At 36.9% G+C, this 27,970-nt stretch overlaps 1 protein-coding gene across 8 annotated transcripts in view; it reads left to right on the forward strand.

Annotated features, from left to right (window-relative positions):
* Window positions 1-203: 203 nt before the first annotated feature.
* Window positions 204-27,970, forward strand: part of Gphn (gephyrin) — a 337,298-nt gene continuing 309,531 nt past the window's right edge. For all 8 annotated transcript variants that reach the window (XM_090344303.1, XM_090344305.1, XM_090344307.1 and 5 more), the window contains exon 1: window positions 204-284. In XM_090344303.1, coding sequence (XP_090200429.1) covers window positions 221-284 — 64 coding nt within the window. In that variant the 5' untranslated portion in view covers window positions 204-220. The remainder of the gene's footprint in view (window positions 285-27,970) is intronic.

Below are 27,970 nucleotides of genomic sequence, written 5' to 3' on the forward strand. Positions count from 1 at the left end.
CGCCCCAGCTCCGCCTCCTCCGCGGACCCGCGCACTCCTCAGAGCGCCCCCCGTCCGCCCCACGCCGGCCACCGGGCGCTCCGCCGCCGCTGCCTCGTCCACCCGCTCCCCGGGCGCCCTCGCTCTCGCGCTCTCCGAGGCGAGCGCGCTCCCGGCCCGCGCGCTCCGGGCTCCGGCTTTTCTCCCGGCTCCTGTCAGTGCGGTGACTGCGCTGGGAAACATGGCGACCGAGGGAATGATCCTCACTAACCACGACCATCAAATCCGCGTCGGAGTCCTCACAGGTAACCGCGGGGAGAGGAAGCAAGTCCTGGACCCGCTGTGGCCACACTGTTCTCGGCTCGACAGAGGCTTGTGCCGTGTGCTGGCCTTCTTCTGCGGCCTCGGGGAAAGGGGGAAAGGCTGAGGAAAAGAGGACCGGGGAGGGGGGGTGCATTTTACAACCGCGGAGAGCTGCTGGAGGTTGGGGTGTTCCCGCGTGTTCCCTCGGGAGCCGGGGCAGGCCCCGTGGGGGGTGTCAGGCCCCCAGCGACTTCGCCGCCGGAGTCCTCGGCTCCTGGGGGACCGAGGGGCCGGTGCGGCGGGCGCTGCGGGGCTTCGTGCTGCAGGTGCAGGCGGCGGGATCTCGGCTCCGCAGTCTAGAGCGCGCCGCTCCGGGCCGGCGGGGTGCGTCCTCCTCGGATGCTCTCCCTCCGAGAGAGGGAACCCCCATCTCCACCCCCTTCTCCTTCCCACCCTCCTTTCCCCGGCCCCACGCCGGCCCCGGCCCGACCTGCCCCGGGCACCGACCGGACACGACTTGGGTGTGGAGGAGGCGAAACTCTGCTCCGCCTCCCGCTGCCCCTTGCGGGCCGGGTATCCCCCTCAGCCGCCCGCGGGACAACCCTGGCCTTCCCCGCCCCCCACACCCCCCGCACACACCTGGGGATCGGGGGGGGGGTGGCGGATGGCGTTCGGACCTCCGAAAGTCTGCATTCCTCCTTTCCGAGCGAAGGGCCCCTCCGCCTGCCTGCCTTTTCCTTCGTGAGGGGAGGATTGGCTGCAGCCTGCAGCCGGGGGGTTCCAGCTCTTTTTGACTTGAGAGGAAAGGGTTTCTTCTTTCGGGCTCCTTCCCCTCCCACCCCCCTCAGGATGGTCCTGAGGAGGAGAGTACTTTTCCCGGGTCGCCTTTCCCTCCCTCGCGGAAGTCGTGTGTGCTCTGCATGTCTGATTCCGTTGCGTTGTATTTGGGTAATATCCCTGAGTTCGGCGATAGGCGGTTGCTGCAGGGCACGACTTCCAGGATGAATAGCTAGCCAATTTGTAGAGGTTTCTGCTGTGGTTCTGTAGTTGGCGAGGTGTACGTGTAACTGAGTGGCGTGGCAGGGGTTAAAGAACTATATTTGGAATCCAAGGGCTCAGTTTGGAGTGAAGGAAATCCCACACTCACTGATGTGATTTGGGGGAAAGAAGCAGTGTAGACGGGAATCCTAGGGTCTCCCCCTCTTGTTTTATTATTATTTTTTTCCTTGTCAGATTCTGACAGGTTGAGCTGGTGCTTGAGAGGGACTCAATTGAAGGAGACCTGCGTTTTTATCGGGTCGAAAATAATTTCTGAGACTGAGTAGATACAATGCTTAATTTACTTGCTGAATTTAGGAGAAGGGGATACTTACTGTCCCCTTTCCTCTTTTTTTTTCTTAGCAATTGAATTGCTTTCAAATGGCATTCTTTGTAGACACCAACAGCCATTAATTGAATATTCTCTGTCCAAAGTCTCTATGATGGAGAAGCTAGTCTAAGCCAGTTGCAGGAAAGGGAATTCCCCAAATCCGAATGTGCAGAATATTTGCTGTTTTTCTTTTGGTGCTGAAGCTGTTTTTGTGACGGTTCAGTTGTATCTTGGAATTCTTAAAGTTGGCATTACAGATTTTCAAAGAATCTGATCATGGGATGTAAAAGTGTATTCCCTCAAAGTGTATATCTCAACTATACTTTAAATTCTGGCGATGCCTTTACTATTAATAGAATAATGAAAGTGAAGTTTTACAAAAACGAACAAAAATTCTGGCCATGCCTTTAAGATGAATAGAATAATGAAAGTGAAGTTTTACAGAAACAACAACAACAAAAAAGTCAGCTGGTTATGGAAACAAAAGGCCAAAGATGTTTAAAAGATAAGCTATAGGGATTTTTTAAGAGCATTTATTATTTATTTTTTTAATTAATATTTTTATTTAGCAAATCATTTTTGATCAGGTTAGGGTGTACAGAATGCTTTGAAAGATGCTGCCCAAAGCCAGGTGCAGTGACTCACGCCTGTAATCCTAGCTACTCAGGAGGCTAAGATCCGAGGACAGAGGTTCAAAGCCACCCTGGACACTACAGTCTGAGAGACGCTTATCTCCAGTTAACCACTAGAAAACCAGAAGTGGTGCTGTGGCTCAATGGGTAAGGCAGTAGCCTTGAGCAGAAGAGCTTAGGAACATCATCCAGACCCAGAGTTCAAGCCCCACAACCGGCAAAACAAACAGAAAGAGATGCTGTCTATATCTGACAAAAGTATAGTCCAGTAGGGATAACATGAATGAACAACTGAAGAGGCAGTTAATTTATTGCACAACAGTTAATTATTAATTGTGCATGTTGATTATTGCACAAAAGTTGCCTAAGTATCTTAATCTTTGTATTTGGGGTCTAAGTGTAAAGGAAATTCCATATTTGCATGAATTAAGATAATATGACTGGATGATTTAGTACATTTAACAGGGTCAAGAAGAAACTGACATTTTTAAGGGGAGTTGAAAGTCAGTTGCAACCTTATAAATAATTATGTAGTGGAGGATGAGGTTCTTGAGCAGAATAAAAATGCAGCATAAAGGCCTTGAAAAGCCCAGGTGGAAGAGGTAGGTGGCATAATGTCAAGGAGAGAAGACAACTTGGCAGTGGAATTAAAGACAGTTTAGAGAAGCTCTCTTGAGAATGAAGTACAGTAGTCCCTGGGGGAAAGTTTAGGGCCAGGAATAAGGATGTATCTGAAGGATGAAAAGGGAAGTTGCAGATATGCACAGAGCAGTAAAAAGGGCAGTTAAATTTGATGACAAAAATAGATATTTCAAGTGAGAAATTACAGTAAAGATTTTCATTGAAACTTTATTGACAGCATTATTTAATAGGATGAAACCTTAAAGTGCGGAGAAAAATCAGATGAAAAGACTTGTTAGTCAGTGGATAGTGGTCTTCATTATAGCTTAATTTCTATGGCATTAACACTTCATGTGGTTTTGAAAACAAAACCAAAACATCGTTCAGTGATGTATGTATTCTAGAACTCCAAATGGTATGCTTTTACAATGCAAAAAATATCATTCTTCACAGAATTTAAGTATTAAAATTCCATACTTGAGAAAATTAAGAGGCTATACTTGAAACTGATTTTTTTTTTGTTGTTGTTGTTGTTTTTGCCAGTCCTGGGCTTAAGCTCAGGGTCTAAGCACTGTCCTTGGATTTTTCTCAAGGCTAGAACTCTACCACTTGAGCCTTAGCACCACTTCCAGCTTTTTCTAAGTATGTGGTACCGAGGAATTGAACCCCGGGTCTTCGTGCATGCTAGGCAAGCACTCTACCACTAGGCCAAACTCTCAGCCCCGAAACTGATTTTTATATAGTGGAATTTGTGGCTTCTTTCCCTCCCTCCCTCCTTCCCTCCCTCCCTCCCTCCCTCCCTCCTTCCTTCCTTCCTTCCTTCCTGACAAACTGTCACTATGTAGCTTAGGCTGGCCATACACCCCTGCTTCTAGAATGCGTGTATACATGACAGCCTGCAATCATGCATGTACAATTACATGCATATGCCACAGAACTGGCTAGTTTGCATTATTCTTGAAAGTGAAGGGCATTTTTACAGTGGGCATGGTAGTAAAAGGCAGCCTGGATTGGATAGGGAAGATCCTGTCTCAAAACGAAATTAAAAAAAAAATCCAGCATGTTTCACAGTAGTAATTTTAAAATATTTTATCTAAACGTGTTTTACCAATGGAGTGGGAAAGTGTGGTACACCCACATACATTTTATTATGTGTCTGATAATATTTTGGTGAAAGTGTATTGTGATTTGTAAAGTCCTTAATGACTTGTGTGACATTTTTATTATCTTCGAAAGATACTGTTTATACTTTGAAATTTCTTATCCTCTAAATGTTTTTCTTCATTTCATTTAGAGATTTGGACAATATAGTTGTCTTATGAACTAATTGTCTTAGAATTTTGAAAGAAATGGAAATATTTAGCAGTAGTATTTCTTTTTGGCTTGACTGTCTAGGACTAAGAAATCAGATTATAGTAATTAATACAAAGTGCATATTTTAGCTATGCTAGCTTTTAGAGGGAAATGATAGCACATGTATATGAAATTAAATTGTACATGGAAATATTTTATGTTGAAGATTATAGTTCATATCTAAGAAAAATAATCTTTATGAATAGCTGACTTGATTTATCGGATAGGAAAGTTTTTAAAATTATGTGTGTTGGGGTGGAGGATATTCCTGGCCTTGAATTCAGGGCCTGTACACTGTCCTTGAACTTTTACACTCAAGGCTAGCACTCTTACCATTTGACTTTTAACAGATCCACTTCTGGCTTTTCTGTGGTTAATTGGAGATAAGAATCTTACAGATTTTCCTTCCTGGGTAGCATATTTTCCTCCTGAATAACTAGGATTATAGGTGTGAGCCACAGACACCTGTCCAGGCATGTGGTAGAAATGCAAGCTATATGTATATGTGTTTACCCACACATGTATACATACATACACACATACATACATACAAACACACACATACACATAGCCTTTAGTTACTTACGGTCTAATTTTTATTTCTGTTTCTGTTGCTCTTGAATGATAGATACTAATTTGGTAATAAACAACGTAGGACAAGTGTCTGCTGCTTGAAAACTAGAGACAAGGTGGAGGACAGATGTAGAGTTTTAAAAATAGTTTCAGTAGTAATTACTTATAGTCTTATTAATTGCACGGCAAGTACACTGAATTTGAACATGTCACTTTGGTTGCACTTTCTCATCTTGAAAGACATTTTTTATCAAGGCCGCACATTAAGTCTGCCACTATAAAAAGTTTACAGAGGTATTTATATGTCTATAACATAGAATAATAGAGACTGTGTTCCATTGGGTATTCTATATGTATTATCTAAATTATTACTGAGGTTGGTTTAGGTAAAAAAAATCATTTGAATTTTTAGGAAAGGGCTGTTATTATGTTTTGACTTGAGGCTTGTTATGTAGTCGATGCTTGCTTTGGTTTTGTGATCGTTCTTACTTAGTCATCTGAGTGCTGAGATTTTAGGCATGTATCTTATTACCTGCTAGGAAAGAGAAATTTTAAAACTCATATTTTGGGCCGGGAGTGTAGCCTAATGGTTGAGTGCTCACCTTGCATGCACACAGCTCTGGTTTTGATTCCTCAGTACCACATACATAGAAAGGCTGGAAGTGGTGCTGTGGCTCAAGTGGCAGAGCGCTAGCCTTGAGCAAAAAGTGTCCAGGGACAGCCGAGGCCCTGAGTTCAAGCTCTCCAATTGGCAAAAAACAAACAAACAAACCTCATATTTCACTTCAATAATATTTATTATTGAATAAATTTTATTATACTAGGCTATATAGTTATAATTGTTGAGCAATAATGGAACAAATGCTTATTGATAAGGAGATACATAAGTATATTTTTGAGAAAAATGTCTTTAGGTAAATTACTGTTGCAAACAAACCCAAGTCCTGTCAAATAGGATTATGTGTTATAGCAAGCTTACCTTTTTGTTGTTTTTAGGGTTTTAAAATTGATCTGTATGACTTGGCAAGATTGTATTAGGGTTTGTTTTATTTATTATTTTTGTTATTTTTTTTTTTACTTGGGCTTGAAGTAAGAATTTCACACTCTGCTCTTTCACTCACATCTGATACTCTACCATACCTCCAGTCCAACTTTTTTTTTTTTCTGGTTAATTGGTGATAAGAGTCTTGGGTCTTTTCTGCCCCAGCAGGTTTTGAGCCATAAGTCTAAGATCTCATCCTTCGGAGTAACTAGGATTACAAGTGTAAGATATGAAAGCCCGTTTTGTACTAGAGTTTGAGTGGTGGCCTTCTGCTTGTCAAGCAAGCACTCCACAACTTGAGCCAAATCGCCAACCCTTTTTATTTAATTATTTTTCAGATAGGGTCTCATTTTAGCCTGAAGCTGGCCCTGGAAAAGTAGAAGTAGAAACTGGTACTTTCAGCAAAGCTAGGATTATAGGCAAGAACCATCATGCCCAATTTGTTCTTTGAGATAGAGTCCTTGTAATATTTTGCTGGAGGTAGTTTCAAACCTTAGTCTTCCTATACCTACCTCCCAAATACCTAGAATTACAAGTATGAATCCCTGCACTTGGTGACTATGTGCAACTGTTCTTGAAATTTATTTTTCAAGCTAGGTTATTATTCTCTCCCTCCCCCCCCCTCTCTCTCTCTGGATGTATGTGTGTGTGTGTGTGTGTGTGTGTGTGTGTGTGTGTGTGTGTGTGTGTTGTGTATGTATGCTTGAGACTAATGCTCTACCACTTGAGCCACAGCTCCATTTCTGCCTTTTGGTAGTTAACTGGAGATAAGGGTCTCATGGACTTTCTTGTTCAGTGGCTTCTAATAATAATGGTACTCAGAGCTCAATTTCCAGATAGCTAGTAGTGTAGATGTGAATCATCTGCACCCAACCGGTTTATACAATTTTGGTTGAAAGCAATGTATTAGGGAATTAACTATTTATTCAAAGTAAAAATATACTAAATCAGTTTGTTAGCCGTTTACTTAATGTTATCATTATTGGACAGTTTGCAATCTGTTAGTTGTTACAGTAAGAGTTTTTGCTATATTAAAGACACATTTCGTAATTGAACTTGAAATTACGTAGTAGAGAACCAACAGTATGCTTTTGGGGAGGGAGTGATGAATAAGAGTCTATTTTTACTCTTACTGGTGATAGATTCCTGGATAAGTTGAACAGGGTGCTTTTATGGAAGTCAGTAAAATAGATAACATCTATATTTTGCTTCTGTAAATAGGATTAAAAACAATAAAGTACACTTGGAATTTGAGATCTTAAAAAAGGGAAATCTTGAAAATAAAAGTAATGTAACTATCTATCAAGAATTCCTTCCTTTGCAACTAGGCAGAGAAGAAAATTCCAAGGAAGAAGAGAAGATTAACTTAACCTGGATAAAAGTAATTGGAACTAGTGAACATAAATACCATACACATACATCTATATTTATGATACTTTTTTGTGGCTTTTTTTTTGGTCAATCCTGGGCTTAAGCTCAGGGCCTGATCACTGTCCTTGGATTTTCTCAAGGCTAGAGCTCTACCACTTGAGCCTCAGCACCACTTCCGGCTTTTTTCTATGTATGTGGTATTGAGGAATTGAACCCGGGTCTTTGTGCATGCTAGGCAAGCACTCTACCACTAGGCCAAACTCCTGGCCCCCTTTTGTTTTAGTGGCCTCTTAAGAAGCAAACATTTAATATTGCCAAGTAGAAATTCTCTCAGGTTGTTTATGAAATTTATAAATTAAATTATTTAATTATTTTTGAGTAGAACTTCTTGAAAGCTTCATAATTATAACTAACCCTAGAGACCAGACATGGAGACTTACATCTGAAATCTCAGCTACTTGGGAGGAGGCAGAGATTGGGAAGATAATAATCTGAAGCCAGATTGAAAAAGTAGTGAGACCTTACCTGAATCAACAAGCTAGGAGTAATGGTATGTGTCTATGATCCTAGCCACGTGAGAGACTGTCCATTGTTGTTCTGAGGCATCCAGGACAAAAACATAAGACTAGCTGAAAAGTAAATCATGAAAGGTCTGGGACATGTCTTAAAGTTGTACAGTGCCTGCCTAGCAAGCTCAAGGCCTTGAGTTGAAACCATACAACTGTCATAAAAATGAAAACAAACCAAAAACTAACTCAATTAAGTTTTATAGTAGTTTTGCCAATATTTTTACATATAAAAGAGTCAGATTAAATCTAGTGTACATTTTAAAGTGTTCTTTTTTTTTTTTTTGCCAGTCCTGGGCTTGAGTTCAGGGCCTGAGCACTGTCCTTGGACTTTCTCAAGGCTAGAGCTCTACCACTTGAGCCTCAGCACCACTTCCAGCTTTTTTCTGTGCATGTGGTACCGAGGAATCGAACCCGGGTCTTCATGCATGCGAGGTAAGCACTTTAACCACTAGGCCAAACTCCCGGCCCCTTTAGAGTATTCTTAATTGAGAAGTTAAAGAATAAGGAAATGAAAATTAAAAAGAAAATACCATGGTATGGATTCTTTTTAGGGTATATGGCATTGCATCATGAGCTATTCTAAGGTTTAGACTTTAAGCTGTGAGAGCATACAGTACTTTTTGAAGCATCAGTTTTACTTCAAAGTGTGTAATTTAAATCAATTTAATAAGATAAGCAAATCAGGCATTAAAATCAGTAAATCAGGCATAGAATTCAGACTTTACATGAGCTTTTAACATAAACTCAGACGCTTCAAAGAAATTTCAAATGGATCCTTTATGAATGACTTTATAATTCTTTTTAGTTATTGGTATTTGATAAAAAATTAAGGAGCAGAAAGTTATGTTTTAATCCTAATATGGCTATATTTTGTAACTTTTTAGTTTTTCTCACCATTTAAGAATCATTCTTTCATTATACTGCTGAGAAAGTCTTTCATGCAATATGATTTTATCTTTTAGTATCTCAACTCTGAAAACATATAGAATATTTGACTTATTTTTTTCTAATTTACAGTGAGAAATATTATGACAGAAAGGTATGTAAACATGTAAGAAAATGAGAAACTTTTCTGTGACTATTTTCAGTACTTAAAAACCAAAGGAAAAAATAGAATTTTTAAAAGAAACATTGGTGGTATTAATCTCTATATTGCCAGTAGTTAAATCTTAGACTCAAATTCAGAATCAGCTCAAGCTTTATTTCCTTAATTTTTTTCTCCAAGTTAATTCCCTTCAATGATGTCTTTGTTATTTTCATAGTATTTATTAATGTGTACCCCATAATTATATATATTTAGGAGGCTATATAGTATAGTTTAAAATTTTTTTCTAGAGCTAGATAGACTTGGGATGCCAAAATAGTTTTGTTTTGGGAAGTCAATTAACCTTTTTGGATTTTAATTTTCTTCTCCAAGCCAGAATCGCAATAACTCATTTTAAAGTTGAGGTTTTTTGTTTTGTTTTGGCAGTACTAGGGTTTAAAATCAGGGCCTCATTCTTACCCAAGTAGTGGCTTTTACCACTGAACCACATTTTCTGCCCTTATTTTTGCTTGCTTTTGATAGCTTGGGCTTCCTATCCAGTTGTGGACCTGGGTGTGATTCACCTATCTTAGGATTCCCAGCTAGGATAACAGTCATTTATCACTATGAACAGCTCTTTGAGAACTTTCTTCTCCCTGGACTGGCCTCAAATTCTGATTCCCAAACAATCTCAGCCTCAGCCTTCCAAGGTATCTAAGATTATAGTCAGATGCTACGAGAAACCTGCCTGTGGGGTTTGCAAAGTTTTAAAAACTGAGATTATACATGTGAAAATTGTATGATATAGGTTTCACTCAAAAATGCTCAGTCATCTTTAGTTACTTTCCTTTGTATGGTATTTCCAAAGGGTTGCTAACAGTTTCAAATTTATGCATCTTACTCAAAATAGATTTTAAAGTTCTTGAAACAGGTGATTTTATTCTTCTATGTCTGTGTGTGTGTGGGGGGGTGCTCTTTTCATATTACTGTTACTGAAGTAATTGTAAAACATTTAATTTAAAATTGCATAATGTGCAGCTGTGAGCATGGTCTAGTGGTAGAGTGCCTGCCTAGCATGCATGAAGGCCCGGTTTTGATTCCTCAGTACCATATACACAGAAACAGCCAAAAGTGGTGCTGTGGCTCAAGTGGTAGAGTGCTATCTTTGAGAAAGCCCAAGGACAGTACCTAGGCCCTTGAGTTCAAGCCCCAGGACTGAAAAACAAAAAACCAAAAAAAAAAAACAAAAAACAAAACAAAACAAAATTGAATGATATAATTTGTATATAAAGTGGATAAACCAGAACTTGACTGTTATGACAAAAATGACTGTTGAGAGTAGATGAAAGGTCTATTCCTGGTAACATGGTATCAATAAGGTTGGCTTTTATTTATTTTTTTTGCTATTTATTAACATACTGTACAGAGGAGTTACCATTTGATAAGTCAGGTAATGAGTACATTTCTTTCTGGACAGTGTCACAAAGCTATGTTTTTAAATCATTTTATAATGTCAAATTTACTTTAGTTGATCGGCATAATTTATGTGAGGATTATTTTAAAGTATTAGAATTTGAGTCATATTAAAAACTGAACATTTGAATTTATAACGAATGCTGAAATTCTGTCATGCTGAAGGTTAATTCTGCTGATCAAAATAGCTCTGTCTGGACCCAAAACTTGCAGGGTTTTTTTTTTTCCACTTAAAGGGCAGTCAACCACTTTTTGCTTCAGTGTTCTACAATGGGTATAATTATGCTTATCTGATTGAATTAATATGAGGAATAAATAAATTGATGTATTGAGTGTTCAACACTTACTATATAGTGGGCCTCCTGATAAGTAGGAAGTACAGTAGTGAATAAAACACCCTCAGAGCCAGGTGCAGTAATCCTAGTTACTCAGGAGGATGAGATCTGAGGATCAAGGTTCAAAGCCAGCCAGGGCACAAAAGGACCTGAAACTCTTTTCTCCAATTAATCTCTAGAAAATGGAAAGTGCAGCTTGCCTCAAGGTTAGGGTTGTAGCCTTGAGCTGGGATAGAGCCCAGGTGGAGTTAAATCCCCATGACCCACCAAAAACAGAACAAAACAAAACAACAACAACAAAAACAGCCTCAGTCCTTAACCTCTTGAAGCTTCTATTCTAGCACTAATAAGAAATAATATACAGTCAGGTTGGATATTGGCAAATTGTATTTAATTACTGGATTTTAAGGATAAAGTACTACTATATGTTATTTTTCATATAGGTCACTTAAAAGCTATTGAGGGCTGGGAATTTGGCCTAGTAGTTTAATGTCTGTCTGCCTAGCATGCATGAAGACCCGGGTTCAATTCCTAGGTACCACATACATAGAAAAAAGCTGAAAGTGTGGTGCTGAGGCTCAAGTGGTAGAGCTCTAGCCTTGAGAAAGTCCAAGGACAGTGCTCAGGCCCTCAGCTCAAGTTCAGGACTGATTTTTTTTTTTAAAGCTATTGAAAATACTTTTTCTTCCTGACTCTCTTCTTCCTCTTCTTCTTCCTTCTCTTCCTCTTTTCCCCTTCCTTTTCCTCCTCCTTTTTCCCTCTTGTGTTTCTGCTTCTGCTTTGTTTTAATAGTTTAAATCATTATAGATAGCAGTTATTAGGCAGTTATCTATTCTGTTTATGCTAAGTGCTTGAATATGTTATTTAATCCAAACATCTTTTTTTTTTTTTGCCAGTCCTGGGCTTGAGCTCAGGGTCTGAGCACTGTCCTTGGACTTTCTCAAGGCTAGAGCTCTACCACTTGAGCCTCAGCACCACTTCCGGCTTTTTTCAATGTATGTGGTACCGAGGAATCGAACCCGGGTCTTCATGCATGCTAGGCAAGCATTTTAACCACTAGGCCAAACTCCTGGCCCCCCAAACATCTTTTATAAGGAACTCTACTACTCCTTTTATGCTGCCTAAAGAGTAAAGAGGGTAATTTTTGTAGATTCAAGTAAGTGTGACTATGTTTTTAGCAATTATATTTCTATATTTCATTATAAATATCTGCTTTTGTAAGGTGTGAAATCAGTTGTAGAAGTGCACTAGCATATTCATTTTTCAATTTTGACGTTACACACTTGAACTTTCCCTTTTAATTTCTAATCTGAAATAACCTTGGGAAGTATATATGAAGTTCTGGTTAAAAAGCTATCTGTGATATCTCATTCAGTTAGACTTGAGGGTCTAAAAATATGAGTATTTTCACTTTTGGGTTTAGAGAATCAGCGGATGAATATTACTATAATAAATGGTTATACTTATTTCTTCATAATTTGATTTCAGGAATTTTTTTTTTTACCAGTCCTGGGCTTGAACTCAGGGCCTGAGCATTGTCCTTGGACTTCTCAAGGCTAGAACTCTACCACTTGAGCCTCAGCACCACTTCTAGCTTTTTTCTATGTATGTGGTACTGAGGAATCCAACCCTGGTCTTCTTGCATGCCAGGCAAGCAATCTACCACTAGACCAAACTCCTGGCCCCTTGTTCTGAAATTTTAATAAAAATACTTAAACTTGTTATGGAGAAACAACAAATGCAATCTGAATGCTAAGTAGAACTAAAATTTTTTTTAATTCTCAATTTTTAAACATCAAGGAAAAGTATACTTAAGTGAATGATTTTTATGGTCTACTTCCTATTAAGAACTGTTGAAACCTTGAAAATAGAAGTTGAATACAGTGAAGCTTATTTTCAGAAATAAGAAAAATGAAACATTTCAATGGTATGAGATCCTCCTCCAACTATTTAACATTTTAATTGTAATGCAAACTTTAAAAATTATGCCTTCAGAAAATTAATATCCACATAGTAGAAGTTACATTCGAATTAAATTGCAAGTGAGAAAGCTTTTAAATTCTTAAGTCATACTCATAATTAGTTTTTAAAACTAAAAATTAGTTTTTGTAATGAAAAAAGTATAATAATATAAAATGGTAAAGTATTAAATTAATTCCCAATACCTTATTTCTCTGGTCTTTCTCTGTAGTATTATCACTTAAAAACTTTGTTTTCCTAGCTGGGCGCGGTGGTTCATGCCTGTCATCCTAGCAGCTACTTACGAAGCAGAAAGCTGGAGAATTGCAGTGTCAAGCTAGTCCTTGCAGAAAAGTCTGAGAGAGTCCATCTCCAGAATAACCAGTGAAGAGCTAACTAAGCTGGAGGCATAGCTCAAGTGATAGAACACTAGAGGAACATGCAAGCTGAGCAACTGAGAGGCAATCATACTACTCATCAAAGTTCGTAAATTAATGGCCAAACTATGCCTAAGGACACATAGTTTTGTTAGGCCCATGCTGTGCTTTTGCAAAAGCATTAGTTTCTAACATTAGAAAAATAAATTCTTTTAGTTAGACAGAAGTTGCTTATGCCTGTAATCCTAGTTACTTAGGAGGTAGGAATCTGAGGTTTGAAGGTCGTCTAGGCAGGAAAGTACATGAGACTCCTATCTCCAATTAACCACCAAAATGCTGTAAGTGGAGCTGTGGCTCAAGTGATAGAGTGCTAGTGTTGAGCAAGAAAGTCTTAGGGACAGCCCTCAGGCCCTGATTTCAAGCTCCAGGACTAGCACTCGCATGCAAAAATGTTTAATATAAAAGCGTTTAGCGCCTTAAGATTCAGTTAACAGCCACCATCATGTTCTAACAATTTGTTAAGAGCCGCTCTCCACTTAAGATAGAGCATGTGTTCTTCAGTTTCTCTTATTTCCTACTTAACCTATTAGAATTATATGTCTGACTCTTGTAAACATTTGAGTTGGAGAATATATAATATTTTGTTCCTCTTTTCTTTTCTCTTTCTATAGCATATTTTGGACATCTTTTTATGTTGGTGAAAATAATAATAGTTAATTTTTATTGAGCACTTACAAAATATGAAATACTTTCTAGAGACTGTTACAGAGACTATCAGTTCACTTAATCATCATGATGATATTAGCATTGTCACTATTTTTCAGTTGAGGAAAGTGTAGCCAAGAGTGATTAAATAACTTGTTCAAGGTACTGTAATTTAAAAACCAAGCTGCAAGTTAAATCAGTGTATCCCTAGAGTGTAAGCTCTTAAACACTACATCACACTGCTTGGCATGTAAAATATTTTAATATAGATCTTTAAAATGTGTAGCTTTCTTTTCAGTGCCTTTGTTTTATTGACATCATTGATTATATTTAGCATTTCCTAACTGATGGACATTGAGTTTTATAATTTTTTACTGTGATCAGTGTTGTAGATGATAATATATATTTCTCATTGTATTTTGAGGTTTTATGATAACTTCAAAAAGTAGGATATTTGGATTGAAGATATATGAATATTAAAATTTCGTTAATACCATTCAACTTGTCTTCCACAAAGAATGTACTAATTAATATTACTTCCTGTATTGAATGTTGTTAATAATTGTAACTTAGTTTGACTTATATCTCTTTCTTGGATTGCGTATATTAAAATACTTCTATTATGAATGAAGACACTATCAACTTAAAAGTAAGCTTAAGGGAGGGGATTTATTAATTTATATTATCACAGAGCAGAGGGGAAATTATTGTTTCTCATTTCAGTGTTCTGTTCAGAGAATGTTGCAGGCTGACTTCTTGTAGTCAGAACTGGGAGGCAAGGACAGTTTGGGAAGTTATAGTAATGAGCAATTGTAGGCTTTCCTTTTCTCGCCTATTGAGTGTAGAAAGGATTTTTTTTTTTTTTTGCCACTCCCGGGCTTGAACTCAGGGTCTGGGCACTGTCCTTGGGCTTTCTCAAGGCTAGTGCTCTACCATTTGAACCACAGGACCGCTTGGCTTTTTCTGTGTATGCGATACTGAGGAATCAAACCCAGAGCTAGACGAGCACGTTACCACTAGGACACGCTCCTGGCTAAGAGATTTTTGTTTTCTCATAACTTTTCTCTTTTGGTCAGACATGGGGCTTGCATTTGTGTCTTGGGAATGGTCCCTGAGCTCTTTTGCTCAAGGCTAGCACTCTAATACTTTGAGCCACAGCTCCATTTCCAGTTTTTGAGTGGTTAATTAGAATGGTTTGTGAGTACTTAGAGAAAAGAATCTCATGGGGACTTTACTGCCCCAGCTGACTTTGAACTTCAATCTCAGCCTCTTCAGTAGCTAGGATTACAGGCATGAGGCACCAGGGCCTGGCTCTCATGACATTTTTTTCTTGTTGCTAAATATTTTTTTTCCTTTTTTTCTTTTCTTTTTTTTTGTCGGGATAATGGATATTGAGTGGTTACACAGTTGCATTCGTCAGGTAGTACGTGCATTACTTCTTGCACATTGATACCCCTTTCTCTCATGACATTTTATACAGAAAGCCAGAATGCTCTGGCCTACAAGTTTGTCTTTGGACTAATCATTGTGGATAAAGAAAATGTAGCTTTTGTTTGGCCAAGTCTGTGTGTCATATCCATCTTTCACAGAAAGACATTAATTTTACTACAATCACATACAAAAAGTGTCTTCATCTCCTCAAAATGCAGTAACAAAATATCCGGTTAATTTATACACAACAGAAACTTATTTCCTATAGTTTTGGAGGCAGAGAAGTGAAGATCAAGGTTCTAGTAGACTTAGTGTGATGAGGAGTGTCATGAGTAGTACCTTTTTGCTGTGTTGTGACTTGATGAAAGGGTAACATGTCTTCCTCAAGACTTTTGAAAGGACACAGTTCCATTCATGATAATGGAGATCCCATTCAATCCCCAACCTCATGGTTCTATTTCTTAATTACTGTCACACTGAGAGTTAGGTTTCAACATACAAATTTTAAGAGACATAAACGTAGCACAGGGGAAAGACAAGTTTTCAGCAGAAGGAATTTTAGCCACCAAGAGGGGAAAAGTATGCTCAACAACTGTTCTAAGGTTTTCTTAGAACAGTCTTGGTGCTTTTTTGCTTTCTCCCCTCTTTTTCTTCCCTAAGAATATACTTTACTATCACCTCTTCCTCCTCCTCCTGGTCCTTCTCCTCCTCCTCCTTCTCCTCTTCTGCTGCTAGTTTTTTTTTCCCATAAACATGTTCATCTGGCAGATACTTTTCCATTGGAATTATTTGTGAGTACTTAGAGAGTCTCATGGGAGCATAGCAAATTAGGGTATGGCAACTAGTACCCAAAGTTGGAGTCCTTTAATATCAGGAATAGTTAATTTATATATCATAGCATTCACAGGGTTGAGTAATACATTTTCATACTCTCAGTAACAATGGTTATCAAAGAAAATTTTAGAAATGTGATATACATACAACAGAAAGTGTGATTTTTAAAAACCTATTTTTATTGCCTTATTTTGAATTCACAATTAGTTGAAACATGAAGATTACCTCTTAATCTTTACTAAATTTTGTTTTCTAGTGCTATACATGCCCAGGAGATGTTACAGTAGGTGTGGTATGAAAAAGATTTTTATGATGAAATAAATTTTGACATGGTAGAGAATATATCCAGCTTTTGATTGACTGCATGTTAATGAATATTATTAACACCTTAAAGACGTGAAAAATGTACAAATGTAGATCTTTTTAACTTGTATTTAGTCTAGGCTATCCAAATCTTATTTGAAAATAGAATTTGTTTTCAAGATACAGTATAGTTTCCTTCAATACTGCTCTAGAAAATGATGGTGCTTCTCTACAAATGACATTTGGGAAGTCTGTGTAAGTTTATAAGTCCTTTTAATTATTTTGTAGTAGAAATATCGTCTCCTATTATGAAATCTACTCTGAAATTTATTTTATCCTGATTTACAGTTACTACTGCTCATTTTGAAAATTTTTTTCCTATCAAAATATTGATTGAGGGGCTGGGAATTTGGCCTAGTGGTAAGAATGCTTGCCTAGCATGCATGAAGACTTGGGTTTGATTCCTCAGTACCACATACATAGAAAAAAACTGGAAGTGATGCTGAGGCTCAGGTGGTAGAGCTCTAGCCTTGAGAAAGTCCAAGGACAGTACTCAGGCCCTGAGCTCAAGCCCAGGGCTGGCCAAAAAAGAAAATGCTGATTGAATATAAACCTCCTTTCATTAGAAATATCTGTGATAACACAGGCCAGAGATTGATAAGCCTTAATCTAATTACTGTTATGTGTAGAAAGAGCACAGGATGAAATTCTAGTTGGATTTGTCTAGTGAGAATTTAAATATCACTATAAAATATAAGATAAGTCTAAAACCTCTTTTCTGCTCTAAAATATTATTAATCCCAGCCACAGGAACATACTTTGTTTTTACCATTTGTATTGTTGCTTATATTCATGTCATCTACAAGCTGTTACAGAATAATTAGGGTTTGAAATGTCTTTCTTTAAAAAGGAAAAAATGCGGGAAAAGCACCAACATTCACACCAAGTAATAAATAGCAATAAATGTCTATTACCTATACTCTACTATACAACATGTGAAGTTTTATTCAAGATTGCATGGTACATAGAGTTCAAATTGCAAAATGCTTAAGGATTAGAATAAAAATTACATGAATGTAAGTGTTCTTACTATGAAGCTTCAAAGAATAATAATGATTTAGGAGGAGTATTCAAAGTACTACTTTTTCTTTTCAAATTGCAAATGTATTACCTAATAAGCAAAAGTTATGATTATTTTGCTATGGCATATTAAAATAAAGCCACTTCATAAAATAAGAAATATACTACCCATGAGTAATATTAGATAGTTTTAGGTTCACTCTGAATCTGAGGATAGTAGGTACGGTTTGGATTAGTCCACCTTAGTTTACATTTAAGTGAAGTACAGTGTTTAGAGTTACTTTTCTGAGTTTTAGTTTTCTCATATGTAAATGAGAAAGAATACTAATGCAGAGTTGCTGTGATATGTGAGATAGTTAATATAAACATTTAGTGAATATGCCTACATAGTAACTAAGTACTTATAAATGTTTGTGTGTTATAAATTTAAATATAATTACTTTTATAAATGTGGTCATAGAAAGCACCTAATACAACTTTTAGATATCTGACTTCGATCTTGATTCATCCTCAGTCTCTTTTCTCATTATTTTACCTCATTTTAGGAACATAATTTCAATAGCCTACTGCTTCTGCTTCACTTGAGGTTTTTTTTGGTAGCTTAAATTTTGTGTAAGGATGTTATCTGTAGTATAAATACTTAAGTAAAAAGTTAAAATTCAAAATAATGTATGGGAAACTCCTGATACTCTTGATGGCATCTCAAAACCTGTGTGGAAACTATATAATTTTTATTTTAATTATGGAATATTAATATAGTTAAGAAAATATTTTTAAAGTTTTATACAAATGATATAGTAGTGTGAAATGGTAATGAGATAGCAAAGTGATATTTATGTAGATGGTTGATTTATAGTAAAGGAAATTTTTAATTGGTAGATCAGGAAAGTAAATCCTACCAGATAAGGAGATACTTGGGGCATAAGGAAAAGATATTATCTATAAAAGTGAAGGGATGCTTTAGAACATGTCAGATTCCCAAAGAAACTGTATAGAATTTAGAGTGCCAGAGGTACTTTTGGTAGGAAAGTTTGGTAATCATTAACTGGGGTTAATAAAGATTTGGATTTTCCAGTTTTCTTCTGCAGTTGGGTTTGTGAAGTATTAATTTTAAAAATTGTCAGTTATACATCATCATAAAACATTCATCCCTTTCTGATTAATAATGTTATCTGAAAGTAGGTCATACATAATACATGAAGGATTCAAAGATGAATACTGGGGACTCCCTACTGCCATAGTAGAAACTTTTAAGTTAAATAGTAATGGATCTATTTTTGCTATAGTATTGCCTTCCTGTCCATGTGTTAGTCTAATCACAGCCTCATTTGTTAACAAACAGTTCAGTATGCACATTATGATGTATTTACATTGTTAGCTTAAAACTGTGAAATATTAGTAATGTAATACTTTAAACATGAGAAATTGATTGTGAAGAGAAATTGATTGTAAAATTAGTTTACATTTTTATATCATGTTTTGTGTTTTTATTTTGCTTTTCTCTTTTTTTGCAACAGGGTCTCATGCTGGTATCAAGGCTGGTCTCAAACTTAAGATCTTGTTTCAACCTCTCAAGTGTTGGGATTATAGGTGTGTGCTGCCATAGATGAAACTTACATCATTTTTATATTAAAATACTTGCCAATTACTAATAGTATTTTTTTTCCTTTCTTGAGGCTTGTACTCTGGGCCTGGGCACTGTCCCTGAGCTCTTTAGCTCAAGGCTAGCACTCTACCACCGTTTTCTGTTGGTTAATTAGAGATAAAGAGTCTCATGGACTTTCACAGCAGGACTGGCTTTGAACCGTGTTTGTCAGACCTCAGACTCTTGAGTAGCTAGGACGACAGGCATGAGACATTGGTGCCCGGCTCAGATAGCAAATTCTTTAGGACTTGTGTACTAAATACTATTTTGTCATAGTTACTTAGCTTTGCTTTTGTAGCATGAAAGCACATATAAACAATATGTAAATGAACATACAAGATAGTGGTCCAATAAAACATTGTTTTTATAAAAATGGTTGCCAGGTCATCAATTACATCTGTAGTTTGCCAGCCTCCTTTCTGAGAGATAGCTTATATTAGAAAACTATAATTTCAAGTTTTCTGCATGTAAAAGGAACTTTTGGCTAAAATATTACAAAACTTACTTAAAAATACAAGTTAATAACTTCTGTGAATCAGTTTGATGCTTTTGCTTCAGGTGGTATTAGTTGGAGCTCTGATGTAGTTGCAGGCTTGTCTAGGAATCTTGGCCAAGACTGTGATTCTTTCACATGTGAGATTTCCAACATGGTTGCTGATTTTTTTTTTTTTATTAGTTTCATTGTGTGATAGCTGGTTTCCAGGAAGCATTTCAAGAGCATTTGTTTTAACTGCCAGGCCAATTAAAGGTTAGGCCTGAACCTGCCACAATTTTATGTTTGCTATTATTCTATTGGTCAAAATAAATAGAAGCTTACCCTGTAGTCATTGTGAGAAGAGACTATACATAAGGCCTCAAATTCTAGGAACCATTTGGTTGCAGGTGACAAATCAAAGTTAATTTTAATAAAAGGGAACATTTATTATAAGAATTTGGGGGATTTAAAATTTTTATTTTGTTCCAGATAGTGTCCGTGTGTGTGTGTGTCCGTGTGTGTGCGCGCGTGCGTGCACGCGCGCACACGTATGCACATGCTTGTTGGTCCTGGGGCTTTGAGGATTTGGGTATTTAATTCAAGAGTCTTGTGGACTTTCTTGCCCAGGCTGACTTTGAACCCTGGTTGTCAGATCTCAGCATCCTGAGTAGATGGGGTTACAGGCATGAGCTACTGGCACCTGGCCCCAGACAGGGTATTCTTATTTAGCCCAAACTGGTTTGTAATTTGCGATGTACTGTAGTCTGAGCTGACCTTGAACTTTTTGTCTTCCTTCCTTAGCCTCCTCAGTGTTGGGATTGCAGGTGTGCATCATCATACCTGGCTTATGGATCAGTGTGTCTAACAAAGGCCAAGTACAGAGTGAAGCTATAAGAGTATTGGACTTAGCTTTGGAAGTTATAAGGAGAGTTTTTCATCTTTGCTTTATGTTGTAAATAAGCTCTGTTTTCTCTCACAGATAAGCCTTTTTCAAATTTGGAAAAGCCTTAATTATTTACATTTTATCACTTATGTTGTTCAGAGCACTGAATTTAATTTTACCGTGTTTTTCTAATAGTTTTGAGCAAGAATTTGGATTTTTAGACTAGTCATCTGTGATGGTTTTGCTGTGCCATGAGAACAAAGGGCAGGATTAATCAACAGAAAAGGGTTGTTGAATATGACCCTCCTAGACACTACACAGCTTGTAGTTATTGACATAAAATAATTACTGACTTATTTAAATAAATTCTTTCTCAATTACAGGCGGAATTTGCTTTTTTATTTAGCTGTTTGCCTTTGGCTATTTCATTGTTCTGACAAAGATAAAGCTAAAATAAGGACTGTGATGTTTATTATCTTGAATATTCATTGTAATCTTTCATACTTTAAGGACAACACCTTTGGTGTTGCCACCTTTGCTTTGCCACTTTTTAATAAGGAATCAGATAAGAAATGATGTTATTTTACCATTACCTAATTACCCACAGGATTGATTTGGCTTATCTGATTGGTTGAGTGAGCATATCCTTTTGAGAGCACGAAAGCACCTAAGTTGCGTACATGAAAACAAGTACTGTAACTAAAATACGGAATTAAATAAAAGCTAGGATAGAAGTACAGACAACATGATGTGGGTGCATAAAGGAAGGAACAATTAATTTTGACTGAATGGCTGTAGGAGGGATGACATTTTAAAGAAGGTAGTGTTTGAGCAAGACCTGTAAGAATGAATAACCCATCCTTAGAAGAGAAAGGAAAGGTAATCTAGTTGTCAAGTTTCCTGGCTGATGAAAGGGTGGCACCGGAGTGTCTAGGCTAAAGTAGATGAACTTAAATATAGGTATAGGAAATTCAGGATAAACAGCAGCAGGCAGTTAGATGATTTTAACCTTCGCATATTAAAATTATAAGCGTATTAGCAGTTTTGCTAAATTTAAGTTTACATGACTATATAGGAGTTTACAGTTTGAGAATTCTAGTCAGTGTGCAGTATCTTTTCATGTTCATCTCTCAGTTGAATAATAATGGTGAATTCTTGCTTTACCACTTACGCACACCACAGCACACTACTTCCAGTTTTCTGGTGATTAAGAGTCTCTTGGACTTATGTGCCCAGTCTGGCTTTGAATCCCAATTCCCAGATCTCAGCCTCCTGAGTAGCAAGGATTTTAGGCATGAGCCACCAGTGCCCACCGTGAACACTTTTTTTTTTTTTTTCCGCCAGTTCTGGGCTTGAGCTCAGGGCCTGAGCACTGTCCTTGGACTTTCTCATGGCTAGAGCTCTACCACTTGAGCTTCAGCACCACTTCCAGCTTTTTTCTATGTATGTGGTACCAAAGAATCGAACCTGGACCTTCATGCTTGCTAGGCAAGCACTCTACCACTGGGCCAAACTCCCGGCTCCATCATGAACACTTTTTAAAAAATATATTTTAAAATTGGGTTGTCTCTGTCTTTTGGGTTTGTTCCAGTTTTTCATATAGTGTGAATATGAAATACAAGACCTTTGAATAGCAAATAACCTATTTATCTGTTACCAGTTCTCTTAATTGTATCTCATAATGTGTGTGTGTGTGTGTGTGTGTGTGTGTGTGTGTGTGTGTGTTGATACTGAGAGTTGAACTCAGGATTTTGAGTTCTCACTCAGGTTTTTTTGCTTGGCCTGACATTCTGCGTTCTGCCTCTTGAGCCATACCTTTGCTTCTGACTTTTTGCTGGTTAATCGGCAATAGTAAAGGTACTAGTGAAATATCTTTAAAGATACTGCCCAGGTTGACTTGGAATCGTGATCTCCAGACCCCAGCCTCCTGGGTAGCTCTAATTATAGATGTAAACTACCAAGCCCAACTTGTATTTTTACTTTTAGTAAAAGTCAGTTTATCACATTTGCTCTTCATGATTAGTAGATTATTTTAGTGTTTTGTGTAAGAAATCTTTGCGAACTCTAGGGTCATGAAAATAGTCACCAAAGTTTTCTTATGGAGATTTTTTGGTTTTGGTTTTGTTTTCTTTGTACTCTTAAGCTCTGTGATACATTTCACATTAACTTGTATGAGTGAAATAGAGATGCATTTCACAGTAATTTATGTGAATTACATATAGTAGAGTGGAGTGTCTTTGTTGTTTTTGATGTGGATATTCAGTTGATCCAGCAATCTCCCACTTAAAAAAATTATCCTTTCCTTGCTGCATTATGCAATACCTTTGATGTAAACCAAGGAGATCTTAGTCTATAGGCTTGTCTGTTTTGTACAGTTCTACTCTGTTCTTTATTTTGGTGTTGAGGATACCCAGGACCTGTATGTGCTAAGCACATGCTGTGCCATTGAGCTGTACTCTAGCCCTAATCCCAGACCTATCTTAAGCATTATAGCTTTATAATAAATAAGTCTTAATATCTGGTAGTATAATGCCAATATTTTCATCTTGGCATTTTTGAAAAAATTTCTTACGTGCATTTAGAATCACATTGTAGCTTAATAAATACTGTTAGCATTATGATGAATTACATTAAAAACATAGATCTATATAAAGAGAATTGGCATTTTAACAATATAGTCTTCCAGTTCATAAATATGGATTGTCCAACTTCTATCTTTAAATTCTGTCAGCAGAGTTTTATGGTTTATATTATAGATGTTTTATACATTTTTGTCAGAAAGATAAATAATACCAAATATTTGATATTTTAAAGATGGTCTTTTAAATAGTACTGCTTAAATTTTAACAATATTCCATACTTATATATTAGAATATATGTTTTTGTCTTGTAATAGTAACCTTGGTTAGTTTTAATACTTAATAGTTTCTGGATTCTTTTATCTGAAAGTAATAAGTGTTTTTTTTTTTTTACCAGTAGCTAAAGTTATTTATTTGGTTTTTCTTTATTGCAGTGGTCAAGATTTCCAAAACAATATTTAGTAGAAGTAATGATTCTGAACTCATGGGGAAAAAGTTCAATAATAATTATTTACTATATGTTTTTATCAGTGTTCTTTGTCAGATTAAAGTTTTAGATTCGTGTAAGAGTTTTCTGAGTCATAATTGATGTTACATTTTATCAAATACTTTTTCTGCTTTTATTGAGAAAAACCATATGGTTTGTATTCATTCATTCATTCATTCATTCATTTTTGTCTGTGGGGGGACTTGAATTCTGGGCCTGGGCCTTGTCCTTGAGCTCTTCAGCTCAAGGCTGCCACCCTACCCCTTGAGCCACAGCACCACTTCCCATTTTTAAGTGGTTAATTGGAGATGAGTCTCACAGGCTAGAGTGCCTGGGCTGGCTTTGAACTAGGATCCTCATCTCAGCTTCCTGTAATTACAGCTGTAATCTCAGCTAGGATTACAGGCGTGAGCCACTGTGCCTGCCCGGCTTTGGCTTGTATTCTTAATTCTGTTATTTGTTGGCTTATCTTGGTTAATTTTCAATTGTTAAACCAAACCTAATACTCGTTGCTTAAGATTTATTTGTGTACTTGAAAAGATTGTTCTGTAGTAGTTGAATTTAACATTGATTAATCATGTTCAGGTTGTCAGGTGGTTATTGTAGGGTCTTTTTGTCTCATCAGTTAAGAACAATGTCTTAAAGTCATCACCTGATTATAGATTTATCTATTATTCAGTTTCTTTCAACTTTTTTTTCATGTATTTCAAAGCTCTGTCTTATAGGTATGTACCAAAAAATGACTACTAATTTATGATTAAACTGACCTTTTTGCCATTATAAAATAACCATGTTTATTTCTAGTAGTATTTCTTTCCTGGAAGTTTACTTTAAACTTGTAATAATACAGTTATTGTAACGTGTGTGTGTGTGTGTGTGTGTGTGTGTCTGTCTGTCTGTCTGTCTGTGTGCTTGTGCACATGTGTGCATGCATGTGTGTGTGTGTGTGTGCCCTACTTTTTTGGGGTGCTTAATTGGCTGTTTTTGGTCCTTAATTGGAAATGAAAGTCTCATGGACTCCTGTCCAGGCCAGCTTTGAATCTTATCCTAAGATCACTCTAGGATTACAAGCATGAGTCACTAGCACCTAACAGTTATTATACATTTTAAATAATATTTCTATAGCATATTTTTCCTTCCTTTTATTTTAAACTATGTTCCCTCCCTCTCCCTCTCCCTCTCCTTTTGTCTGTCTGTCTATCTGTCTGTCTCTCCCTCTCCTTCTCCCTTTCTCTCTTGCTCTCTCTCTTGCTCTCGCTGTCTCTTGTTGCCTTTCTTTTACCAGTCCTGGAGTTTGAACTCAGGGCTTGGGACTGTCCATGGACACTTTTTGCTCAAGGTTAGCAATCTGCCACTTGAGACACAGCGCCACTTCCGGCTTTTTCTGTGTATGTGATTCTGGAGAATCGAACCCAGAGCTTCTTGCTTGCTAAGTGAGCACACTACCACTAGGCCAATGCTCCCAGCCCACTGTCTGTATCCTTGTACTTGGAAATGGCACATAGTTGGGTCTCATTTGTATTCTGTAGTTTGACATTTTTTGTGTTTAATTTTTATTGTTTATTCTACTTACTGTAATTACTAATATAGTTGGTTTAAATCTTTTCTATCACTAATTCTTTTCTATCACATCAGTTTTAAAAAAAAAACAATCCTCCTCAAGCTGACCACTGATGATGGCTCATGCTTGTAGACATATTTACTCTGGAGGCTGAGATGTGAGCATCATGGCTCAAAGCTCCAGGACCTTCACACACAGAAAATATCTTCCTTTATTTTTTCCTGTTTTTTTTTTTTTTTTTTTTTTTTTTTTTTTTTTGCCAGTCCTGGGCTTGAGCTCAGGGCCTGAGCACTGTCCTTGGACTTTCTCAAGGCTAGAGGTCTACCACTTGAGCCTCAGCACCACTTCCGGCTTTTTTCTATGTATGTGGTACCAAGGAATCGAACCAGGGTCTTCATGCATGCTAGGCAAGCACTTTAACCACTAGGCAAAACTCCCAGTCTTTTTCCTGTTTTTTATTTTTCAAATTTTCTGTTTCCTCTTCAAGCTTTCCTGTCGTATGTTCTACTATAATTGTAATTTTGTCATCTGAGATTTTAATTCATATCTTTGATTAGTGTATCTTAATACTTGTCATTTTTCCCCAAAATGTACAACCCGAGACAGTTTCACTTTGTTTATTCACTCCTGCCTATTGTGTTATACATACACGCACACACACACTACTTTAATATGGTATCAACTAGAGAAACTTTGGTAATAAGTACTCTTCCATATTTATCCATATATATACTCTGCAACCAGTACTCTTTCCTTTTTTTTTTAACCAGTCCTGGACTTGAGCTCAGGGCCTGAACACTATCCTTGGACTTTTTCAAGGCTAGAGCTCTACCACTTTAGCCTCAGCACCACGTCTGGCTTTTTATTATGTATGAGGTACTGAGGAATCAAACCTGGGTCTTCATGCATGCAAGGCAAGCACTCTACAACTAGACCGAACTCCCAACCCATCAGTACTCTTTCTTATTTATCCATATATACTCTTTCCAGTGCTCTTTTCATTTTTGCAGTTCTTTGCTACTATATAGAATAATTTAAGAAAATAACCTGAGGAAATTATTTTAACATTTTTTTGTTATTAGTCTAACAGCCTTAAATTTTTTTCAGCCTTAAAATTTTTTTATTTTAATTTTCTTTTGGAAAGAAAAATTTGGTACTAAATTGTGGGTTAGCATCTTTCCTTCTTTTAGCACTTAAATTGTATATTCCTTATCTCTCACTGCCATAATATTTGTTGGAAAAAGTTAGCCATTAGATTTATTATTGTTCCTATTTTAAGGGGATGTATAGTTTTTGCATGCTTGTAAGGTTTACTTTATGTTTTGAGCTTATAGTGGTTGGACAATATGATATCTAGACTGTTTTTTTTTGCATTTATCATGATTCAAGTTTGCAAAGTTGGAAAAAATCTTTCATACTTCTTATATTTTATTTTATTTGTTTTTGTTGTTAGACAAACTCTGGGCTTGGGCGTTGTCCCTAAGCTCTTCAGCTCAGCACTACTGCCCTACCCCTTGAGCCACAGCACCACTTGTGGTTTTCTAGAGGTTAATTGGTAATAAGAGTCTCCCTGACTTTTAGTGCCTGGGGTGGCTTTGAACTATGATCCTCAGATCTCAGCCTCTTGAGTAGCTAGGATTATAGGTGTGAGCCACCGTGCCCAGCTTTAAATTTCATTTTTATTCCAGTCTTTTTTTCTTCTTTTCTACTGTGTTAGATGTTTACCTGAGTTTCACATGTCTGTTGTGTTTGTTTTTCATTATTTTCCCTATGTGGTTCAGTTTACATTGCTTTCTCTATTCTTTTGTCCTTATTTAGTTGAATAATCTCTGTTCTGTAAACTTATTAGTTCTGTCTTCTGTTGTGATAGCCTAAAATTAAATCAACCCAATGAATTTAACTTTAAAATCATATTTTCAGTTCTATAAATCTGATTTAAAATTTTTTACAAGTCCTCTTTTGTTGATTATAAGTCATGTTTTCTTGTCTTTTTACATATTTTATTTTCAGTACTTTATTAAGCATTGTTTATAATTGAACTGATTATGTATATTATAATTATTTAATAATTATACATACAAATAAACATATAACTATGATGTATATATTTGAAGCTGAATATGATAATATCCACTAGAGATATCTTTTTCAACTTTTCAGGCCAATGTTAGGCATGAAGTATTGGCACTTCAGTTTCATTAGTAATTAAGCTGGATTTTATTAGGATTGGTTGGAATTGCAATTTCAGTAAAATTGAATTTTATCCTTGGTGGTTTTTCCTTTACCTATTGGATTGTCACATTTTTTCACAGTTTTGAAAAGTCTGAAAACTGAAGTCCTAAAGACTGAATTTCTGCTTTTTGGAGGCTTTGAGATTAGTCCTTTGACATTTGACTTCTTATCCACACTGTCTCCCATTTATTGTTCGAAACCTGTCTCTGCTGTTTTTGATTAGTCACAGTTCTAGCAAGATTTTTTTTTCCCTAAGCATAGGAGACTGAGTGAGACTTTACCCTGTCATGTCTTTCACTCTGGCAGCTCAGTTTTGCACCTTCCAGCATACTTAGAATTCATCAACTGTTCCTTTTAGTCTTACATTTGGTACTTTTTAGTTTGTGACTACCACACTAAAAAGCTCTATTACTTTCTATTTTTGCTAGTAGAGTCCATCTGCCTAAGACAATCTCAATTCTCATTTATGTATAGAACCTTTTAAAATGCTGCAAAGAAAACAAAATGGCAGGTAATTTTTTTAAAAGAAGGTTTTTTCTAGAATTTTAGTTCATTTGTTTCTGTTACTTATAAGTAGTTTGATAGTAACTCAATTTGTCTAGTTGTTGTTGAAGTAGTGTAGTAACTGCTACCTGTATATGTTAAAGTGGTGAAATCTTGTTTTATCTGATTATGTAAGGTATTAGCTTGTGCCACGTTATTTGTAACCTCAGTATTTCAGCAGTTCATAACAATAACCTTTTATCTTGCTCTTGCTACATGGTAACTGAATATT

This window comes from Megascapheus bottae, chromosome 14 (assembly GCF_031878675.1).
Source record: "Megascapheus bottae isolate mThoBot1 chromosome 14, mThoBot2.hap1, whole genome shotgun sequence".
NCBI classification, from domain to species: domain Eukaryota; kingdom Metazoa; phylum Chordata; class Mammalia; order Rodentia; family Geomyidae; genus Megascapheus; species Megascapheus bottae.